The 23,929-nt window shown below is 40.6% G+C and overlaps 1 protein-coding gene and 1 long non-coding RNA gene across 3 annotated transcripts; one reads left to right on the top strand and one right to left on the bottom strand.

Annotated features, from left to right (window-relative positions):
* Positions 1 to 2,176: 2,176 nt before the first annotated feature.
* RPS6 (ribosomal protein S6) lies at positions 2,177 to 6,141 on the bottom strand. 2 transcript variants are annotated; one of them, XM_077966042.1, is made up of 6 exons: positions 5,994 to 6,141; positions 5,414 to 5,545; positions 4,624 to 4,834; positions 4,297 to 4,443; positions 2,418 to 2,575; positions 2,177 to 2,310 (listed from the first exon to the last, which is right to left on the bottom strand). In XM_077966042.1, the coding sequence occupies exons 2-6, from the start codon at positions 5,456 to 5,458 to the stop codon at positions 2,215 to 2,217; spliced, it is 657 nt and encodes a 218-aa protein (XP_077822168.1). In that variant the 5' UTR covers positions 5,459 to 5,545; positions 5,994 to 6,141; the 3' UTR covers positions 2,177 to 2,214. The 2 variants fall into 2 exon arrangements, with proteins under 2 accessions (XP_077822168.1, XP_014973114.1); XM_015117628.3 differs by having other exon boundaries at positions 6,095 to 6,141.
* A 103-nt stretch (positions 6,142 to 6,244) lies between these two features.
* On the top strand, positions 6,245 to 17,680 carry LOC144334693 (uncharacterized). The gene is made up of 2 exons (XR_013404823.1): positions 6,245 to 6,321; positions 17,300 to 17,680. It is a non-coding gene; the product is annotated as an uncharacterized LOC144334693 (long non-coding RNA).
* Positions 17,681 to 23,929: the final 6,249 nt, after the last annotated feature.

The following is a 23,929-nucleotide window of genomic DNA, read 5'->3' as shown; positions in this document are numbered from 1 at the left end:
GTTCGTTGTGTTTTGTTACATTAAGCCTCCTGAAATCTGTAATCTTTAGAATTCCAATACTTTTGCTTTTTCCATTTCTTCACTGGAGTCTTCGTAACTTGAACTAAATTTTCACTTACTGAAGCACTTCCCATTAAAAAAATTCTGTAAAGATCTCTTTACATGTTTAAGAATATATGGCTATATCAAATTACAAACTTTCTAATAACTTTAGCAATCATACCTTGAAAACTTTAGCCTGCTGCTGCCACTTAGATATTGGGACTGATTTCTTGTTGTAAATTCTTAAAGGCTTTTTCCAATACCCACCGCAGATAGGGTACCACTAAAAATTTACAAGAAAAAAACATTACTATGGAAAGATTTAGAAGTACCCAGAATGACTTGTAGCACTGTATGCTACTTTAATCCTGACAACTTCTAAAAGCAATCTTTAAAATTAGTCCAGATTACTTAGCAGTACCTTACATTGGTTTGGGGTTTGATAGCAATTGTTTTTTCTTCCAACGAATGAATTGTATAGGTTGATTACAACCTGCATAGTAATGACATGTCAGAATGACTTGCATCTGTCTCTGGAGAACTGGGTATGGTGGCTCATGCCTGTAGTAATCCCAACACTTTGGCATGCCAAGGCAGGCAGATCACTTGAGTTCAGGAGTAGTATGGGCAACATAGCAAAACTCTACAAAAAGCACAAAAACAAGCCAGGTACGACAGTGCACACCTGTAGTCCCCAAGAGGTCAAGGCTGCAGTGAGCCATACCACTGCTCTTCAGCCTGGGCATAGGAGTGAAACCCTGTCTCAAAGGAAAAAAAAAAAAGTCTTAAGGAGAAACAGACTGTCCTCATTTTGTGGCTGCACTCAATTTTCAGAAAGCAGGGCGGTTCTCATGTTTTGTGCATCACAGTCAACCAAGAACTGGTTAATACAAAACTTTGGACCATATACCGGACTCACCTTGTGGCTCTTAAGTTCCTCTCTGTGGTTGTTTCAGTCCTTTTAGCTTCAGGTAAAATGCTAAATTTCTCTTTGCTTTTTTTTTTCTGAGGGAGTCTTGCTCTGTTGCCCAGACTGGAGTACAACAGTGTGATCTTGGCTCACCGAAACCTCAACCTCCCTGGTTCAAGTTATTCTCCTGCCTCAGCCTCCCAAGTAGCTGGAATTACAGGCGCCGGTGGCTAATTTTCTTTTATTTTAGTCGAGATGGGGTTTCACCATGTTGGCCAGGCTGGTCTTGAACTCCTGACCTCAGGTGATCCACCTGCCTTGGCCTCCCCACCTGGCGATCCCCTTTGCCTTTTAAGTTCTGCATACTACTAATCACCAGCTAAGATTCATGTTATGTAGCTTTTTAACACCATGTAGCAGGCATCCAGGGACTGGCATTACTGGCCTCACACCTGGGAGCTTTTTAGTAATGTGAAAATGTGGGTCCCCACTCCTCTATCTGCGCCTTAACCAGACCCCTAGGTGATTAACATGTACATTTAACATTTAGTACTCTGCTTTATAAAGCTATTACAGTAGTTCCAACAAAGAGCTTGCATTGCTTCAACCTTAAAGCCTAATGTGCCTTCTTGTAAAGATCCTGATACTGTCAGGATAGTTAGAATAGAAACTATTAGAAAAAAATACATGCTTTGTGCATTTTTCACTGATCCAAGAATGTTTTTAGTCATTTCCTTTTCAGTGTGTGAAACAGCCTAACAATTCACTGGAGTTGAAAAACTCTGTTAAAGCAAATTTGAAATGGTTTAAAAAACTTCATTTTAAGATGGTATCCACTAAAACTATGGCTTAAAAGTTACCTTTTCTTCAAAAAAGACATGTTCATCTTCACACGGTCAATTTTCATGTATTAAATTGTGTATAGTGTTTTAAAGAGCTATATTCCTCAAAATAAACTATATGAAAAAGATTAATAGTCCTCATCATTTCCCCTAAGTTCAATGCCATTCTGAAGAGGCAGATGTCTTATGCTCAGAATCCCTTCCTGTGCTACCCATCCCCCAAAAAGAACCCCTTTACATTGACCTTGTCTTCCACTACCACACAATAGGTCTGATTATATCCACCATTGGATTACCATATACATATCCCCATTTTCTATGACCAACTTTCCCTCTCTTCATTTATGTAGTTTTCTGTCAAGCAATGAAAAGTCAACAGAGATCCGAGTCTGATCTTATTTATTTGTTACTCAAAAAATCTTATTTCTGACTGGATTCAGACTTAGAAGTAGAAGCTCGCAGAGAGGAAAGTCTGCGTCTCTTTGCAATTTGTTCCTGGCGCTTCTCCTTAGCCTCCTAAACAAAACAAAAAACAGCATATAGTTAAGGCCTTTCTGGGGTAAAGATGCAAATCCAAAGCCAGGTCGAACTCCTCCCACCCCTTCAAATCATCTTACACTAACCTTCATTCTTTTGGCCAAAAGTTTAGCATATTCTGCAGCCTCTTCCTTGTTTTTCTTAGTACGCTGCTTCTTCAGAGCAATACGCCGCCGTTTGTGCTGCAGGACACGTGGAGTAACAAGACGCTGAATCTTGGGTGCTTTGGTCCTAGGTTTCTTACCTAAAAATTCAAAGGACTCAATCATTTCAACTGTTTTGTTAGAATCCACATCTACTTTAAAAACATCAGAAATGAACGTAAGCTTCATCAACAGCATCTATGAAAACCTGTATTGAGGCCTTTAAAATCAAATCAGAAGTATTTTAAAATACTTTTTGCTCCTCCACAGAAATCTAGAAGATGGGTTAAATATAAAAATATAAGGGAAACCAAGTGCTGAAAAATAACCAAGCTAACCTTTACTACCTTCCAGTTTTACTAAAATACAGTGGCATTATGTTAAAATATAACTCTGCATAGTCAATTTGTCTGTGAAAACCACTTAACATAGTATTTACATAATCATCCTGCCATACTTTTAAGTGTAAGTTTGATGTAAGCTTGCATCTCTATTTCCCTTGACAATTCCTGCCAATTCAGGGGTAACGTAACAATTAACATCAGATTATGTGACATGTTGTTAAAGTATCTTCATTAATCTGATCTGTACTCCAAAACTGCTCAGACTGTAGATTTGCATTGGAGCACAGGCTGTTTCATGAACACTCGTGGGAGTTTAATTGCCTTAGGCTAAATGCTCAGATGTTCAGGTTCTGCTAATATTTCAGACTCCTACTATAAACACAGGAACCATCTAAAAATACCCATCAACCACACCACGCTTTTATTATTCTGATTATTTCCAGGGCTGTGATTATCGGCAACTGCCACCTATTTGTCAATTGCTTTTCTTTTTTTTTTTTTTGCAATGTCAGCTTCATTAGGGTAGGAATTTGTCTATACTGTATTCTCAGCACCTTGAACAGTACCTGGTGCTCAAATAATTGTAATTACTGACTTAACAAACATGTACTATATATGCCATGTACAGGTGTTAAGTCACACCAGTCCTGAAAAAACAAAATCCAGAGAAATTCTTTCAGATTTTGTCAGGAAAACCCAACCTTGACTGACATGCTGTTTATTCTATTTAACATAAACATTCCCAAATTTCACTACAGAAATACTGTCATTTGAGGTCCTCACTGGTATGTTGTCTAATATATTGACACAAGTTCTTAAAAGGTAAAGCTCCAAAATCCCTAACTCCCACTTCCTAGTATTCTAAGGTCTCTAACTTCTAATTCTTACAACTCTTAACAATTGTTATCCATATCCTACAGATGAAACAAAAGTTTAAAGCAACTTCTTTAGTAAGCCAAAAAATAATTTAGGGTTGGGTGTGGTGGCCTGTAATCCCAGCACTTTGGGAGGCCAAGGTGGGAGGATCACTTGAGTTCAAGGGTTCTAGACCAGCCTGGGCAACACAGTGTGACCTCATCTCTTAAAAAATATTAACAGTAATAATTTAGAACATCTGATGTAAAATTACAAAGTGTGTGGTGGTGAGATAATAGTTCCAGAATTCTCAAGCATGTGACTCCTAAACCAGATAGCAATGACCTTAAAGTCAGGTTAGTTTTGGATAAATGTATACATCAAAGATTCACAGGCAGATTTTCAAGGAAATTACTGCACTCTACAAGGCACTGGATATAATAAGCAAGGATTAATACCAAGTGGGTATGCTGGCCACCCCCACATATTTTTTGTAAAAATTCAGACTCCAGGTGAAGAATGCTAAGGCTCCAAAGGCACATTTTTATCTTCTCATATGCACACAAAATGATATTGACAAATCACCAAAATTAAGCAAGCCCTAATTGCATAATCCCTCCTACCTTCTTTGTTTAAGGGCTTTCTTACAACATACTGGCGGACGTCATCTTCTTTAGAGAGATTGAAAAGTTTGCGGATTCTGCTAGCTCTTTTGGGGCCCAGGCGGCGAGGAACTGTAGTATCAGTCAGTCCAGGAATATCCTTCTCTCCTTAGAAGACACAATTGAAAAGATTTTAATTCAACAACTTCCTTAAGAATCCTAAATCAGAATATTTAATGTTGAATTGATGGTAAAGAAACAAATCCATTGGATACTGCAAATGAATAAGCATTTGGACAACTGGCTTTACATCAATTTCAATGAAAATTGAACACAAGTAACCCTCACCTTTTTTTACAATAACCAAGTTGAGAACGCTCAGATTGGCATCCACAATGCAACCACGAACTGATTTTCTCTTTCTTTCTCCCGTTCTCCTTGGTCTGTAACAGGAATGCCCCTTACTCAGTAGCAGGCGGACACGGCCATGGGTCAAGACACCCTGCTTCATGGGGAAACCTTGTTTGTCGTTCCCACCACTGATTCGGACCACATAACCCTGCAAGAGCATACAATGAATGACACATTTACTATTTCTATTCCAAAATTATACAATACAGGATTGTGACCTCTGTGAACCACACCTATATGAGAAAGTATAATTCATTATGAAAACCAATTTAAACTTAAAACTTAAGCACGTTTTCTCTGATCAGTAAGTTTTGTCTACATTCCCAACTTATCAAGTTCAATTATCAGATGTCTTTCATTCAAGTCGCATTTCTAACCGATGTTTTATTAGAAATAACAGCACTAGGAAGATAAAATATCAAAGAGCAACAAACAAGATACAATGCGTCTTCGCACTTTGGAGATTATGAGGACAGCTATGTGACATCTGCCGAATGCATGATGCATGGCAAGAATTACGTTGATGTAAACTTTACGTATATTTTACGGCTTACTCTATGTCTCCCCTCCAAGGTAACAGCTCAGCTTCATAAAGTGGCATTCGGAAGCAACTTACCAAAGGTCAGAAGCCAGAACCCGCAGTCTGAACCCCATTCCAAATACCAATTACCAATGGCGTTTACCGTCTGACTTCAATAGCTGCAACAATTTGATTGTTAACTTTTACCTTCCATTCTTCACCCAGAGCGTCAGCAGCAACTTCTGTGGCCATACGCTTCTCATAAAAAGTACGAAGTTTGCGTTCATCGTCCACTTCAATGAGTTTCTGGCAGCCAGTGGCTGGGAAGGAGATGTTCAGCTAAGGATTAAAAGGGAGGGAAATAGTTTACGAAACTACCTACACAGGTAATTGTAGAGCCATCCACAAAGTTAATTCCACTGCAAAAAGCCTTTCATGTTGCCTCCACACAAGCAGGAAATATGAGATGCCGACCGTACTCACTAAAAGCACGTGAAAGCACAGTAGCAGTCAAGAAGCGCCGCACTCAGGAGGACGTGTTCCCCTCAAGCCCCGCAGAATGACTCTGGGGGCGAGGGCGCTCCGCAGCTGTTCACCCTCCCGAAGCAAGAAAGCCGGGGTCAAGAGCCGCACCACAGGCCTGCCGCAAACTGGGCAACACGCCGGGACGCCACCATGGCGCTCCCGGCCCGCCGCGGCTCCAGCCGCAATCGCCTGCCATCCGCTCGGCCAAAAAGCTCCATGCCCCAGAAAAGCGAGCCTTCTCCTACTTGAGACCCTTCTGCACCTAAAGCCAGGATCTTGCAGTGCTGGAAATGAGGCAATGCCGCGTTCTGGGACTCGATTCACGTTCCCCAAACCAGTCTAACACTCGCCACCACCACCTACCTTCATCTTGAAGCAGCCGAACGCCTCCGAGGCGCCACGGAAAAGAGGACCAACTTCCGCTTAGCGCAAGTCTCATAGGCGCTTTCAGTTCTCGCGAGATGAGCAGAAGTACGGGACAGCGGAAGTAAGCACGGGTGGGCGGCACTTCCGGGGTTGAGTTGAATCAGGGTCTGGGAGGTGAAGTTGGTTGCCAGTGGTTGTGAGGTTATGCCAGCAGTGGTGGTCTGGTAAGGCGAGCCCGCGTGTGATTCTGAGGGTTAGCCCCTTCCCTGTCTTGTCTTTTCCACGCTCCCTGGGTTTTGGAGCTGGGTGGCTCACGCCTGTAATCCCAACACTTTGGGAGGCTGAGGCGGGCGGATTATTTTAGGTCAGGAGTTCGAGACCAGCCTGGCCAACATGGCGAAACTCCGTCTCTAATAAAAATATATAAATTAGCCGCGCGTGGTGGGGGGGGGCGACTGTAGTTCCAGCTACTAGGGAGGCTGAGGCACGACAATCGCTTGAGCCCGAGAGGCGGAGGTTGCAGTGAGCCCATATCGCACCACTGCACTGCAGCCTAGGCGACAGAGGGAGACTCCGCCTCAAAATAATAAAAGTTCGAGTTCCAAATCAAGTAAACAAGAATAATGTTTACTTTCTAAAATTATCACATACCATCTTCCCACTTTAGTGTCACAAAGGTTTGAGTTTAGGACTGTTTCACGTTCGAAGTTGAATGACTCTACTGAATCCGCTTTGATCATCTCACATTAATTCGTGGAATCTTGGTGAAATGATGCTTTTTAAAATCTGAGTACTGTATGTAATTTTTTTGTTAAGGTGAAATTGACATAACCAGTCATTTTTAAAGTGAACAATTCAGTGGCATTTAGTACATTCACAATGCTGTACAACCAGCCTCTCTATCGATACAGTTCCAAAACATTTTCATCATCCTAAAAGAAAACGCTGTGCCCCGTTAAGCGGTTGCTCCCCCTTCCCCATTTCCACCAGGCCCTGGCAACCACCAATCTGTGTCCTGTCTCAGTGGATGTGCCTATTTCACAAAAATGGAATCATACAATATTGACCGTTTGTGTCTGTCTGACTAATCTTTTGAGTCGTAGCATGTATCAGTATGTCATCCCTTTTATGGCTCAATATGCTAGTGTAGGTATAGACTGCAATTTGTTTATCCATTCATCCATTAATAGACATATGGGTTGTTTCTACCTTTTAACTATTGTAAATAGTTCTTCTATGTATGAGTACTTGTTTTCAGTTATTTTAGGTATATACCTAAGAGTGAAATTGCTGGGTCATACAGTAATTTTATTCTCAGGGAGAAACGGAAACTATTTCACAGCAGCTGGACCATTTTACATTCCCACCAGCAATGTATGAGGGCCGCAGTTTATCAAAATCATGGCCAACACTTTTTTTTTTTTTTTTTTTAATTTTTAAAAAATGTATTGTAGAGACAGGGTCAAAGCGAGATCCTGTTGGTCTGGAACTCTTGGCCTGCAGCATCCTCCTGCCTCAGCCTCTGGAGTAGCTGCGACTCATAGTGGTTTCGATTTGCATTTCCCTAATGACTAATGATGTTGAGCATGTTTTAATGTGTTTGTTGGCCATTTGTATATCTTCTTTAGAGAAATGTCTGTATAAGCTCTTAACTCTCCCTGTTTTTTTCGCCCTAATTATTTTTATTGAAGTAGTGGGAGTAAATTAATGTGAGGCAAAGACAAAGTCTAGAACCATGGGCTAGGTTTTTTTGTTTGTTTTTCCCTTTAAAAATATTTTAGGGTGGCCAAACTCAGTGGCTCACACTGGTAATCCAAATGCTTTAGGACGCTGAGATGGGAGGATCTCCTGAGGCCAGGAGTTTGAGATCAGCCCGGGCAAACATAATGACACCCTGTCTTCAAACCCTGACACCATTTTGAAGTGTACACTTCAGTAATGTTAAATATATTAACATTGTTGTAAAATAGATCTCCAGAACTTTTTCATCTTGCAAAACGGGAACTTCATACTCATTAAGTAACTCCTTTCCCCCTACCCACAGCTTTTGGTAACCATTCTACTTTCTGTCTCTATGATTTTGACTAAGTATCTCATATAAATGGAATCAAACGGTAGTTGTCTTTTTGTGACTGGCTTATGTCATTTAACATAATGGTCTCAAGGTTCATCCGTGTTATAGCATGTGACAGGATTTCCTTCGCTTTTAAGGCTGAATAATACTCTGTTGCATGTAGATACTACATTTTGTTTAACCGTTCATCTGTCATTGGACATTTTGGTTGTTTCCACCTCTTGGCTACTGTAAATAATGCTGATATGAACATAGGTGTGCAAATATATCTTAGAGACAGACCCTGTTTTCAATTATTTGGGATATCCAGAAGTGGGACTGCTGGATCATGTAGTAGTTCTATTTTTAATTTTTTGGGGAACCTCTATACTCTTTTACATGTGACTGTACCAATTTACAATCCCACCAACAGTACACAAGGGTTCTTTGCCTTTTTTTTTTTTTTTTTTGAGACGGAGTCTTCCTGTGTTGCCCAGGCTGGAGTGCAGTGGCACAATGTCGGCTCACTGCAACCTCTGCTTCCCAGGTTCAAGCGATTCTCCCACTTCAGCCTGAATAGCTGCTGGGATTACAGGTGTGTGCCAGCATGCCCGGCTAAATTTTGTATTTTTAGTAGAGATGGGGTTTCACCATGTTGACCAGGATGGTCTCAAACTCCTGACCTCAAATGATCCTCCTGCCTTGGCCTCCCAAGATGCTGGGATTACAGGTATCAGCCACTACACCAGGTCCACACACTTTTTTTCTTTTTTTTCTGAGACTGAGTTTCGCTCTTGTTGCCCAGGCTGGAGTGCAATGGCGCTATCTCAGCTCACCTCAACCTCTGCCTCCCAGGTTCAAGCAATTTGTTCTGCCTCAGCCTCCGAGTAGCTGGGATTACAGGCATGCACCAACACGCCCGGCTAATTTTTGTATTTTTAGTAAAGACGGGGTTTTTCCATGTTGGTCAGGCTGGTTTCGAACTCCCGACCTCAGGTGATCCACTCGTCTCGTCCTCCTGAAGTGCTGGGATTACAAGTGTGAGCCACTGTGCCTGGCTCACACTTTTAATATAACAGAATATTTAATTACATCAGTTTCCCATCAACCTTCCAAAGTCATTTAATAATTATATTGGCCATTTCTACTGATTGGCAGGAGTCTCTCCCATCGTTTCCATTGCATCATTTTTCTGGCCAGACTTAGTTCATTTTCAGCCTGCAGAATCACCTCTTCTATTTGACCACCTTGAAGTTGGTCTTCTGATTTTTTAAAATTTTTATTTATTTAATTATTTATTTTTGAGACAGAGTCTCACTCTGTTGCCCAGGCTGAAGTGCAGTAGCATGATCTCGGCTCACTGCAACCTCTACCTCCCGGGTTTAAGTGATTCTCCTGCCTCAGCCTCCCAAGTAGCTGGGACTACACGCCTGCACCACCATGCCCGGCTAAGTTTTCTATTTTTAGTAGAGGCAGGGTTTTAGCATGTTGGTCAGGCTGATCTGCCTGCTTCAGCCTCCCAATGTGCTGGGATTACAGTAGTGAGCCACTGCGCCCGGCTGTTCTTCTGATTTTTTAACATCTGGTTCCGCTTTAACCATAGCCAACTTCTCATTTGTAATCTGTTCTGTATACTTTCTGTATGCTGCATTTTTAGGGATTTGCTCAAGAACATAAAAAATCTTCGTGTACAATTTTCTTAGCCTCTCTTGTGGACTCTCGCATACAGCCAATCCCACAAGGCCAGTGGTCTTCAGCACACCCATCATGACTCTGGCTAATAGAGATAAGGTCTCCATATGTTGCCCAGGCTGGTGTTAAACTCCTGGCCTCAAGTGATCCTCCTGCCTCAAACTCCCAAAGCATTTGTCCATTTTAAAATCAGGTTGTTTGTCTCATTGTTAATGAGTTGTAGGAGTTTTTTTAAATATATATTCAGGACACTAAACTCTTTCTAGATAGGTGATATGCAAATATTTTCTCCTATTCTGTAGCCTTTTCAGTTTCTTAATAATGTTAAAGTTTTTAATTTTGAAGCCCAATTTATATAATCTAAAAATTGTTGTAGATCATGCTTTTGGTTTCATTTAAAAATACATTGCAGCCGGGTGCAGTGGCTCACGCCTGTAATCCCAGCACTTTGGGAGGCTGAGGCGGGTGGATCACGAGGTCAGGAGATCGAGACCATCCTGGCTAACACGGTGAAACCCCGCCTCTACTAAAAATACAAAAAATTAGCTGGATGTGGTGGCGGGTGCCTGTAGTCCCAGCTACTCGGGAGGCTGAGGCAGGAGAATGGCGTGAACCCGGGAGGCACAGCTTGCAGTGAGTTGAGATCGCGCCACTGCACTCTAGCCTGGGTGACAGAGCGAAACTCTGTCTCAAAAAAATAAATAAATAAATAAAAATAAAAATACATTGCCAAATCCAGTGTCATAAAGTTTACCCCTATGTTTTAAAATCTAATCTTAAAGACTTACCCTATTTTATGTTCTTAGTTCTTATATTTAAGTTATTGATCCATTTTGAGTTTATTTTTAAATAATGGTATGAGGTTGGGACTCCAGCTTAATTATTTTGCAGATAGATATCCAGTTGTTCCAGCACTATTTGTTGAAGAGACTGTTCTTCCCTCATCGAATGGTCTTGATACTCTTGTTGAAAATTAATTGCCATAGATTTATAGGTTTATTTCTGGACTCTCACTTCTGTTTCCTTGGTCCATGTGCCAGTGCTGTAGCTTTGTAGCAGGCATCACAATAAGAAAGTAGGAGTACTCCAACTTTGTTTTTTTTCAAGATGGATTTAGTTCTTAAGGATCCCTTTCAATTCCACATGAATTTTAGGATCAGCTTGTTAATTTATGCAAAACATGCCTTTGGAATTTTAATGGGGATTGCATTTAATCTGTAGCTCAATTTATGGAGTACTGCCATCTTTATAATATTAATTCTTCCAACTCATCAACACAAGATGTATTCTCATTTAGTTATGCGCTGCATAACAAAGTTTTAGTCAATTACAGACCACACATACAGCATTGGTCCCATAACATAGGGAACTGGAAAATTCCCATCACCTAGTGACACCTTGATGATCGTGACCCCATCTAGGCCTAGATTAATGTGTGTGTCTTAGTTTTTGACAAAAATGTTTTTAAAAATTTTTTTAAATAATGAAGTCTGTAGATACAAAGAAAAAATATTTTTGTATAGCTGTAGAAATATGTATGTCTTAAGCTAATTGTTATTACAATTGTTATTACAAAAGAGTCAAAAAGTTTTTTAAAATTAAAGATTAATAAAGTTAAAAAGTTAGAATAAGCTAAGGTTAATTTGTTACTGAAATAAAATATTTTTTATAAATTTAGTGGAGTTTAGGGATACACTGTTTATAAAGTGTACAGTAGTATAATGTTCTAGGCCTTCACATTCATTCACCACTCACTCACTGGCTCACCACTCACTTGTAGCAACTTCTGGTGCCACAAATGGTAAATGCCTTCTACAGTTGTACTATTTTAAATCTTTTATACCATTTTTAAAACTGTAGTTTTTCTATGTTTAGATATAAAAATACCATTGTGTTACGATTGCCTGCAATATTCAGCATAGTAACCTACTGTACAGGTTTGTAGACCCCAGATGTGTAGTAGGTTATATGCTATTTAGGTTTGTATGAGTACACTCTGTGATACCAACACAATGATGAAATCATGTAACAATGCATTTCTCAGAATATGTATTCCTGCATTAGGTAATGCATGACTGTATTTAGGTCTTTGCTTTCTTTCAGCAATGTTTCGGTTTTCAGTGTGCAAGTTTTTCACCTCGTTAATATTATTCCTAGGTATTTTATTATTTTGCATTCCATTGTAAGTGAAAGTGTTTTCTTAATTTCCTTTTCAGATTGTTTGTCGCTGGTATATAGAAATAACTGATTTTAGCATGTTGATTGTAACTCTAAAACTTTGCTAAATTTATTAGCTCTAATAGTTTTCTTATGGGTTCTTTGGAATTTCCTACATATAGGATCATGTCATCTGAAAATAAAGATAATTTTACTTGTTCCTTTTCAATTAGTATGCCCTTTATCTTTATTTATTTGTCTTGCCTAGTGGTTCTGGCTAGAACTTCCATTGCAACATCGCTATTGAAGACATATAGCAGAGAAGGCTTATTCTTAGGAGATGCATGCTGAAGTATTTATAGGAGAAATACCGTGATGTTTGTGATTTCTTTTCTTTGGGATGGAGTCTTGCTCTGTCATGCAGGCTGGAGTGCAGTGGCACAACCTTGGCTCACTGCAACCTCCACCTCCCAGGTTGAAGCAATTCTCCCACCTCAGCCTCCCAAGTAGCTAGGATTACAGGTGTACACCACTACTTCTGGCTAATTTTTTTGTATTTTTAGTAGAGGCGGGGTTTCAACATGTTGGCCAGGCTGGTCTTGAACTCCTGACCTAAGGTGATCTGCCTGCCTTGGCCTCCCAAAGTGCTGGGATTACAGGCGTAAGCTGCTGAGCCCAGCCATGATTTATCTTCTTTCTTTTTTTAACTTTTTTTTTTTTTTTTTTGAGACAGAGTTTCGCTCTTGTTTCCCAGACTGGAGTGCAATGGCACGATCTTGGCTCGCTGCAACCTCTGCCTCCTGGGTTCAAGCAATTCTCCTGCCTCAGCCTCCCCAGTAGCTGGGATTACAGGTGCACACCACCACGTCTGGCTAATTTTGTATTTTTAGTAGAGATGCGGTTTTTCCATGTTGGTCAGGCTGGTCTTGAACTCCCGACCCAAGGTGATCCTCCTGCCTCAGCCTCCCCAAATGCTGAGATTACAGATGTGAGCCACTGCGGCTGGTCTGTGATTTATTTTCAGATGTTTCCACAGAAAAAGTATATGCGGAAAGAGAATGTGAAAGCAAATAGTGGGCTGGGCGTGGTGGCTCACACCTATAATCCCAGCACTTTGGGAGGCCAAGGGAGGCGGATCACCTGAGGTCGAGTTGGAGACCAGCCTGACCAACATGGAGAAACCCTGTCTCTACTAAAAATACAAAATTAGCCTGGCATGGTGGCGCATGCCTGTAATCCCAGATAATGGGGAGACTGAGGCAGGAGAATTGTTTGAACCCAGGAGGCAGAGGTTGGAGTGAGCTGAGATCACGCCATTGCACTGCAACCTGGGCAACAAGAGCAAAACTTCCTCTCAAAAAAAAAAAAAAAAAAAAAAAGCAAATAGAAAAAACGTTAATGAATTGTGAATTTTGTGAAGGTTATAAGCTGTTCATTGTATTATTCTTTCAGCTTTTCTTTGGATCTGAACTTTTTGAAAGTAAAAAACAAACTAAGAAGTAAAGATTTAAGAGGTGGTCTGGATAGAACTTTTTAACTAATAGGAAGTAGGAATGGAGGGAGAATGCAAAATTCAGAATGACAACTGGATTTCTGGCTTGTTATGGGGGTGCTGTCAGTGACATAAGGAAGAGAGGCATGCAGAGAGCGATGAGAGTGTTGCTTTGGACACACTGAATGTGAAGTGTTGATGTGATAAGTGGAGATGTTCAGTAGACTCTTGGGTATATAGATTTGATTTGTTTTGTTTTGTTTTTTGAGATGGAGTCTCACTCTGTTGCCCAGGCTGGAGTGCAATGGTATGATCTCGGCTCACTGCAACCTCCGCCTCCCGGGTTCAAGCTATTCTTATGTCTCAGCCTCCTGAGTAGCTGGGATTATAGGCACCCACCACCGCGCCTGGCTAATTTTTGTATATTTAGTAGAGATGGGTTTTCGCCGTGTTGGTCAGGTTAGTCTTGAACTCCCGACCTCAGGTGATCTGCCCGCCTTGGCCTCCCAAAGTGCTGGGATTACAGGGGTGAGCCACCGTGTCCCCCCGGGTATATAGATTTGAAAGCTCAGTGTTGACACGTTGAGAAAGGTGGGCTCTGAGTAAGGGCCTGAATTAGTGTGCAAGGGTTGCCATAACAACATACCACAGACTGGGTGGGTTAACCAACAGAAATTTATTTATTTATTTTTGAGATAGAGTCTCACTCTGTCACCCAGACTGGAATGCATTGGCACAGTCTCGGCTCACTGCATCCTCTGCCTCCTGGGCTTAAGCAATTCTCCTGCTTCAGCATCCCAAGTAGCTGGGACTACAGGCAGGTGCCACCATGCCCATCTAATTTTTGTATTTTTTTAGTGGAGACGGGGTTTCACCTTCACCATGTTGGCCAGGCTGCTCTTGAACTCCTGACCTCAAGTGATCTGCACCCCCTTGGCCTCCCAAAGTGCTGGGATTACAGACATGAGCCCCCTCGCCCGGCCAGAAATTAATTTTCTTACAATTCTGGAGGCCAGAAGTCTGAGATCAAGATGTCAGCAGGATTGCTTTCTTCTGAGGTTCTCCCCTTGGTTTATAGGCTGCCATCTGCTCTCTGTGTCTTTCCTCTGTGTCTGTCCTAATCTCTTCTTATAAGGACACCAGTCATTGGATTAGCGCCCACCCTGATGACCTCATTTTAACTTAATTACTTCTTTAAAAACCCTATCTCCAAATACAGTCACATCCTGAGGTTCTGAGGGTTAGGACTTCACCATATGCATTTTTAGGGGGACACAGTTCAGCCTGTAACAGGGCCTGAAGGCGGAGTCTTTCAGCCACGAAGATACTGACTAAACAGAATTACCTCTCTGTATTCAATAGCATTAAATTAGTGATCCCATGCCGGTTACCGTGGCTCATGCCTGTAATCCCAGCACTTTGGGAGGCTGATGTGGGAGGATTGCTTGAGGCCAGGAGTTCAAGACCAGTCTAGGCAACATAGTGAGACCTTGTCTCTGCAGAAAATTTTTTTTTTAAAATTAGCCAGGCATGATGGTGCTCACTTATCACCTCAGCTGCTTGGGTCCCAGCTTCTGGAAAGGCTGAGGTGGGAGGATCGTGTGAGCCCAGGAGGGTGAGACTGCAGTGAGTCATGATCACACCACTACACTCCAGCCTGGGCCACACAGCTAGACCCTGTCTCAAAAAATAAAAATAGAGTAATCCTAAGAGCAATCAGTATAGGTAAATTTACTGCTAACTCACTGGTAATTATATGAGTTTTTCTTTCAAGTGTTTCGGGGAACAGGAATATTTTCCAAAGGGAGGTAGAAATACAGAAACTAAGAGTAGTATGGGAGGAAGTAAGTTCATGCATTTTAGTAAGCTGTCTCCTTTCTGGCCCAAATCAAGGAAACAGGAAGAAAAAAAAGGTCATTTTAGACACAAAAAAACTAAATTTCAAGGACAATTCCTACTGGTAAGGAAGAAACTAATTTTGAACATGCCAAGCTGTGTTTGGGAAAGGAAGTTAAATCAAAGAACTGAATCTAGGAAAATTTCTTGGCATTATGTCTGCAGCTATATCTAGTAGCAAGAATTACAATAGATTTCTCACCCCTTGGGGTCAGGGACGAAGGAATATTTTTGCAAAGTTGCAGAAAACAAAATCTGGCATATATTTATTAAAGACTTGGTAGATAGGAAGAAGAGGGGAGGTCAGAAAAAGTGCAAGAGTAAACCTATTTTTTTGTGTGAGATCAAGTCTCTGTATCAAGGCACTATATACATTCTTTTGGTCTCATGTATTTGTATTTCTTCGTAGTTATGTGATGTTGGGCAACTTATTCCTGTCTTAGTTTCCCCATCTGTAAGATGAAGATGATACCTTATTCATAGACTTCTTGTCAGGAATTAACTAATACATGATAAAAGTTAAACAGTTCTTGGTACATAGTAGACTCTCAATAAATGTTAACTATCCTCATCATCACCACCACCACCATCCTCATCATCGTCATTATGCCAGCATCTCTGACTTTGCTCAGGTGGTTCTCACTTTGAGCAGTGCCATCTGCCTGGTTTCAGTCATGCTGCTTCTGGGAGTTTTTCCTGAGAATCCCAACACAAGTGAACCTTGCTGCAGGACGGAATCCTGAAGTTGGTGCTGAGGTGTTCGGGATTCATTCAAATGGTGGACAAGTCTTGGGGAGAGCCCTCAACAACATCCTTGAACAAATATATGCTGAACACTGCTTTATGTCAGCACTAGGCTAGCAGCAGGAGATACAGAGATGAGGAGTGATGGCCTTTGCTTCCAAGGAATTTTTTTTATCTAATGGAAAAAGAAACATACAAACAGATAAAGAGATATAACAGAGGTATTTAAAAGGCACTGTAATACAGTAAAAGGCGGAAATAATCTAAATGTCTGTATCATCCTCCATCAGCCTAAAAATATGCTGGACTATTTTCTTTTTTTTTTTGATGGAGTCTCACTGTGTCGCCCAGGCTGGACTGCAGTGGCGTGATCTTGGCTCACTGCAACCTCTGCCTCCCAAGTAGCTAGGATTACAGGCACCTGCCACCACACCCTGCTGATTTTGTATTTTTAGTAGAGACGGAGTTTCACCATGTTGGCCAGGCTGGTCTCAAACTCCTGACCTCAAGTGACCTGCCTGCCTCAGCCTCGCAAAGTGTTGGGATTACAGGCGTGAGCCACCGTGCCCAGCCTGCGTTTGTAATTTTGATAAATACTGCTACATTTCTCTCCATAGGATTGTTCCAATTTATACCCTTACTAACAATGTATGAGAGTGCCTGATACCCTAAGGTCTGCTAAGTGCTGCCAAACTTTGGAATTTTGTCAGTCAGAGGAAATGCATATTATTTCAATATAATTTAGTTTATAGTTTTATTATTGTGAATTAAGCATCTTGTCATATATTTTTCTGTTTCTGTTTTTTACCCATTTTTTTTCTATTGGATTGTTAGCACTCTGTATGTAAGACAGATTAGCCCTGCATAAAAATTCCACATTTTCCCCAATATGTCCCTTCCTTCTTTCCTTCATAATTGTATTAAAATATAATTCACATACCATACAATTCACCTACTTAGAGTGTAAAATTCAATATTGTAAAATAATATCTCAGAGTTGTGCAACTATCACTACAATCTAACTTTAGAATATTTTCATCACCCCATAAAGAAACCCTGTGTCCATTAGTAGTCACTTTCCATCTCTATTTCCTCAACAACACCTCTCCCCACTCCAACTCATCTGCCCAATCCCAGCCCTAAGTAACCACTAATTCTACCTCTACAGGTTGGCCCATTCTGAGGCCGGGTGCAGTGGCTCACGCCTGTAATCTCAGCACTTTGGGAGGCCGAGGTGGATGGATCACGAGGTCAGGAGTTCAAGATCAGCCTGGCCAACATAGTGAAACCCTGTCTCTACTAATAATGCAAAACTTAGCTGGGCATGGTGGCGCGCACCTGTAGTCCCAGTTACTTGGGAGGCTGAGGCAGGAGAATTGCTTGAACCCGGGAGGTGGAGGTTGTGGTGAGCCAAGATCGCACCACTGCACTCCAGCCTAGGCAACAAAGTGAGACTACATGTCAAAAAAAAAAAAGAAAGAAAAAAGGTTGGTCCATTCTGGACATTTCATGTAAATGGAATCACATAATATATAGTCTTTGGTAACTCATTTCTTTCTCTTTGTTCTGGTTATTTCTTAAATCTCTTCTAGTTAGAATTCTGTCCCACTGAAACTATTCTTTAAAAAGTCGTTTACTATGTATCTTGCATTCTTTTGCTTTTCCTCTTATCTCACTAGCTGTACCGTCTCAATCTTCCTGCTAGTTCCTCTTCTTCTTTCCTCTTGACATGGGAGTCTCCTGGACAGTCCTTGCTCCTCTTTTCTGTCTGCACCTCATGTAGTTTCTTGGTGTTGGAGAGACTATTAGCTTTCTCTAAAAGTCTGCTGTAGAATTATGCTTCCAACAATATATAATAGACATACTTTTCTTGTTCTTCCTTGTATTAGTCCATTTTGTGTCGCTATAAAGGAGTACCTGAGGCTGGGTAATTTATAAAGAAAAAAGGTTTATTTGGCTCACAGTTCTGCAGGCTGTACAAGAAGCCTGGTGCCAGCGTGTGCTTCTAGTGAGGCCTCAGGAAGCTTTTACTCATTGGAGGAGATAAAGAGGGAGTGGATGTATCACATGGTGAGAGAAGGAACAAGCGAGATGCGTGCTATTTTAAACAACCAGCTCTCGGCTGGGAGCCATGGCTCACCCCTGTAATCCCAGCACTTTGGGAGGCTGAGGCTGGTGGATCACTTGAGGTCAGGAATTCGAGATCAGCCCGGCCAACATGGTGAAAGCTATCTCTACTAGAAGTACAAAAATTAGCAGGATGTGGTGTCATCCACCTATAGTCCCAGCTACTCAGGAGATTAAGGTGGGAGAATCACTTGAACCCAGGAGGTGGAGGTTGCAGTGAGCTGAGATCAGCCACTGCACTCCAGCCTGGGCAACAGAGCAAGACCCCATCTCGATAAATAATAATAATAATAAATAAATAATAAATAAGTAACTAGCTTTCATGTCAACTAATAGTTGCCATGTCAAATAATAGAGTGAGAACTCATTATTGTGAGGAGGACACCAAGCTTTCATGAGGGATCTGCCTCCATAACCTAAACACCTCCAGCTAAGCCCCACCTCCAACACTGGGGATCACATTTCAACATGAGATTTGGAGGGGCACACATTCCTGCTAAAATGTTACAACTAAAAAACCTAGGCATTATATTAACATATAAAACAATCATCTAAAAGGTACCAAGAGGACTTGGAACTGAAGAATCCATTAACACAAGTGCCAGCAGGCCTAGACTACAACATCCCCAACAAAGCCTGCTTTCTCTAATCAAAGGACCAGGAAAGGGGCAGCCTACCCAGATGGAAAACTTTTAGACAATAACAATCTACTCCAGCCAAACACCACAGAAAAAACTATGGTCCCCAACCCCAACTACAAGAAGCAAAGGCTAAGTGGGAACCTACACTTCCATTCTTATGAGACCCTAACAAGGTATCTCAATCCCACCAGGGTGGCATCAGAGAAAACAAAGTAGGGAACTGGAATTTTATCCCAGATTGCCAGTAATGAGCCTCTTCCTGCCCTTTGAGGTCAGTGGAGACAACAGGGAGACCCTGGACTTGTTTTTTGTTTTTTGTTTTTTTTGAGACGGAGCCTTGCTCTGTTGGCTGGAGTGCAGTGGTATGATCTTGGCTCACTGCAACCTCTACCTCCTGGGTTCAAGTGATTCTCCTGCCTCAGCCTCCCGAGTAGCTGGAATTACAGATGTGTGGCACCTTGCCTGGCTAATTTTTGTATTTTTAGTAGAGATGAGGTTTCACCATATTGACCAGGCTGGTCTTGAACTCCTGACCTCAGGTGACCTGCCCGCCTCAGCCTCCGAAAGTGCTAGGATTACAGACTTGAGTCACCGTGCCTAGCCTGAACCCTGGACTTTTATTCCCACCCATTGGTAAAGAGCAGTCTTCTCTCAGATGTCAGTAGGCAACTTGGATGTCTATCTGCACTGGGCAGTAATGAGGTGATGCCCCATTTTGCCCCTAGCAGAGTGGTGTCAGAGAAAGCCAGCTAAAATAGAAGGTTTAAATAAGATCTGGAGTTGCATAACAATAAATAAATGTTTAGGCTTCAATTAAAAATCACTTGTCATGCCAATATCCAAGAAGGTCTCAAACTAAGTGAAAAAAAGGCCGAGCGCAGTGGCTTACACCTGTAATCCCAGCACTTTGGGAGGATGAGGCAGGCGGATCACGAGGTCAGGAGATCAAGACCATCCTGGCTAACATGGTGAAACCCCATCTCTACTAAAAATACAAAAATTAGCTGGGCGTGGTGGCGCGTGCCTGTAATCCCAGCTACTTGGGAGGCTGAGGCAGGAGAATTGCTTGAACCAGGGAGTCAGAGGTTGCAGTGAGCCAAGATCATGCCACTGCATTCCAGCCTGGTGGCAGAGCGAGACTCCGTCTCGCAAGCAAAACAAAACAAAAAAACCTAAGTGAAAAAAGACAATCAGTAGATGCCAATATGAGCCATCACGCTACCCGACTTCACACTATGTTACAGGGCTACAGTAACCAAAAGAGCCTGGTACTATTGGTACGAAAACAGACACATAGACCAGTGGAACAGAATAGAGAACACAAAAATAAGGCTGCACACCCACAACCATCTGATCTTTGACAAACCTGACAAAAACAATCAGTGGGGAAAGGACACCATGTTCAATAAATGGTGCTGAGATAGCTGGCTAGCCATATGCTGATAATTGAAACTGGACCCCTTCCTTACACCGTATATAAAAATCAACTCAACATGGATTAAAGACTTAAATGTAAAACCCAAAACTATAAAAATCCTGAAAGACAATCTAGGGAATACCATTCTGGACATAGGAATGGGCAAAAATTTCACGACAATGATGCCAAAAGGAATCACAACAAAAGCAAATATTGACAAATGGGATTTAATTAAACTAAAGAGCTTTTGCACAGTATGAGAAACTATCAACAGAGTAAACAACCTACAGAATGGGAGAAAATTTTTGCAAGCAATGCATCTGACAAAGGTCTAATATCCAGCATCTATAAAGAACTTAAATTTTACAAGAAAAAAAACCTCATTAAAAAGTGGGCAAAGAACTTTAACACTTCTCAAAAGAAGACATACACACAGCCAACAAGCATATGAGAAAAAAGCTTAATATCACTGATCATTAGAGAAATCCAAATCACAATGAGATACCATCTCACACCAGTCAGAATGGCTATTATTAAAAAGTGAAAAAATGATAAAAGTTACTGGCAAAGTTGCACAGGAAAAGGAACGCTTATATACTGTTGGTGGGGGGTGTAAATTAGTTCAACCATTGTAGAAAACAGTGTGGCGATTCCTCAAAGACTTAAAAACAGAACTACCATTCAACCCAGCAATCCCATTATTGGGTGTGTACCCAAAGGAATATAAATCATTCTATCATAAAGACACATGCACACATATGTTCGTTGCAGCACTATTCACAATAGCAAAGACAGTGAATCAACCTAAACCCCCATCAATGGTAGCTGGATAAAGAAAATGTAGTATGTATACTCCATGGAATACTATGCAGTCATAAAAAACAATGAGATCATGTCTTTTGCAGGAATATGAATGGAGCTGGAATATGAATATCCTTATCCAACGAACACAGAAACAGAAAACTAAATACCGCATGTTCTCACTTATAAGTGGTAGCTGAACGATGAGAACATATGGAAACATAAGAGGGGAACAACACACACTGGGGGTCAATTGGAAAGTGGAGGTTGGAAGGAGAGAGAGGATCAGGAAAACTAACTAATGAGTACGAGTCTTAATACCTGGGTGATGAAATAATCTGTACAACAAACTCCCATGACACAAGTTTACCTATGTAACAAACATGCAGATGTATTCTTGAACCCAAAATAAAAGTTAAAACGAAAATCAACAAACACTTGAAAACTAAACCACATACTTGTACATAATCTGTGCATCAAAGAAGAAGTTGCAAAGGACATTTAAAAATCAATTGAACTGAATGAAAATAAAAATAAAATCAAAATTTGTGGGTCGCAGCTAAAGCACCACTGAAAGGGAAACTTACAATACTAAATGTATATATTAGAGAAGAGGAAAAAACCTCAAATCAATAAGCTAACCTCCCACCTCAAGAACCTAGAAAAAGAAGAGTAAAATCAACCAAAACCAAGAAGATGGAAGGAGATAATAAGGTTAAAAGCACAGTAGAATGGAATGGAAAATATAGAAAAAAATCAATAAAATAAAGAGCTGATTCTTTGAAAAGATCAATAAAATTCACAAACATCTAGCAAGACTGATAAAAAGACACAAATTGTCAGTATCAAAAATGAAACAATGCCATTACGGATCCTGCAGACATCAAAGGGATTGTAAAGGAACACTACTAACTCTACGCAGGTAAATGATGTGTGTAGATGGGTATATAGCTATGGAAATGGATGAATTCCTTGAAAACTGCAAATGACCACAACCTCACCCAATATAAAATAAGTAATTTGAATAGCCTTATAACTATTAAGGAAATTTAATTCATAAGTTAAAAGCTGTCAGAAATCTTCAGGCCCAGATGATTTTCCAGGATAATTCTACCAAATATTTGAAGAGGAATTAAGAGCAATTCCATACACTCTCTTTCAGCAAATAGAAGAGGAAGGAACACTCAGTGAACACATAAAACTAATTTTATGTAGCTAGTATTATCATCTTGATGTCAAAGCCAGACAAAAACAGTACAAAAAAGAAAACTGTAAGCTAATATGCTTCATAAATATAGACACAGAAATCTTTAACAAAACATTAGCATATATAATTCAGCAATATATATAAAGAATTATATGCCGTGACCAACGTGGGTTTTATTCCAGGGATGCAAGGCTTTTTTAATATTAAAATCTCAATCAATGTAATCTGCCATATGAACATAGTAAAGAATAAAAATCATATCACTAAATGTAAAAAAAGCATTTCACAGAATTCAATATCCACTCATGATAAAAACTTTCAGGAAACAGGAAAAGAAAAAAAATCCTCAACTTGAAGAGGAGTATCTGCAAAAAATCCCATAGTTGATATTATACTTAGTGATAAAAGATTGAATGCTTTCCACCTAAGCTCAGGAACAAGGTGAAGATGTCTTTTGTCACCACTCATGATTATCTACTAAGGAAATTCCAAGGAATCTACAAATTCTTATAAGTAACAAGTGAGTTCAGGAAGATTACAAAATACAAGCTAAAATACGAAAATCAATCATATTTGTATGTACTAGCTATGAACATGTGATCACTAATTAAAAATGCAATACAATCAAGGAAATGAAATCTAATAAAATGTACATGATTTAAATGATGAAAAGTACACAGTGTTAATGAAAGACATCAAAAGATCTAAATTAATGAAGAGACAAACTGTACTCATGGGGTGGAAGTTTCAACACAGTAAAGATACCGTTTCTTTTCAAACTGATATATATGTTTAATGCAATTCCCATCAAAATCTCAGGAAAATTATTTATGGATGTAGACAAGATTATTCCAAAATGTATATGGAAAGGCAAAGGAACTAAAATAGCTAAAAACAATGTTTAAAAAGGGCCGGGTGCGGTGGCTCACGCCTGTAATCCCAGCACTTTGGTAGGCCAAGGTGGGCGGATCACAAGGTCAGGAGATCGAGACCATCCTGGCTAACATGGTGAAATCTCATCTCTACTATAAATACAAAAAATTAGCCGGGTGTGGTGGCGGGCACCTGTAGTCCCAGCTACTCAGGAGGCTGAGGCAGGAGAATGTCGTGAACCCGCGAGGCAGAGCTTGCAGTGAGCCTAGATGGCGCCACTGCACTCCAGCCTGGGCGGCAGAGCGGGACTCTGTCTCAAAAAAAAAAAGAATGAAGTGAGAGCAGTCAACCTGATTTTAAGACTTATTATAGCTGCAGTAATCAAGACTATATGTTACTGGTAAGTGGGACAGATACATGGATATATGAGACATGATAGAGAACCCAGAAGTAGATCCTCACAAATATGCCCACCTGATTTTTGACAAAGTTGGAAAAACAGTTCAATGGAGGAAAGATAATCTTTCAACAAATGATGCTGAAGCAATGAGACAGCCATAGACAAAAAAAAAAAAAAAAAAAAGAACCTTGACCTAAGTGTCACACATTATACAAAAATTAAATCAAAATGGATTATACACTTAGCTGTAAAATGTAAAACTATAAAACTTTCTTTTTTTTTTTTTTTTCCGAGATAGAATTTCACTCTGTCACCCAGGCTGGGGTGCAGTG

The sequence above is a fragment of the Macaca mulatta genome, chromosome 15 (genome assembly GCF_049350105.2).
Source record: "Macaca mulatta isolate MMU2019108-1 chromosome 15, T2T-MMU8v2.0, whole genome shotgun sequence".
Taxonomy (NCBI): Eukaryota; Metazoa; Chordata; class Mammalia; order Primates; family Cercopithecidae; genus Macaca; species Macaca mulatta.
Note: the sequence above shows the minus strand (reverse complement) of the source record. Positions and strands in the feature narration are given on the sequence as shown.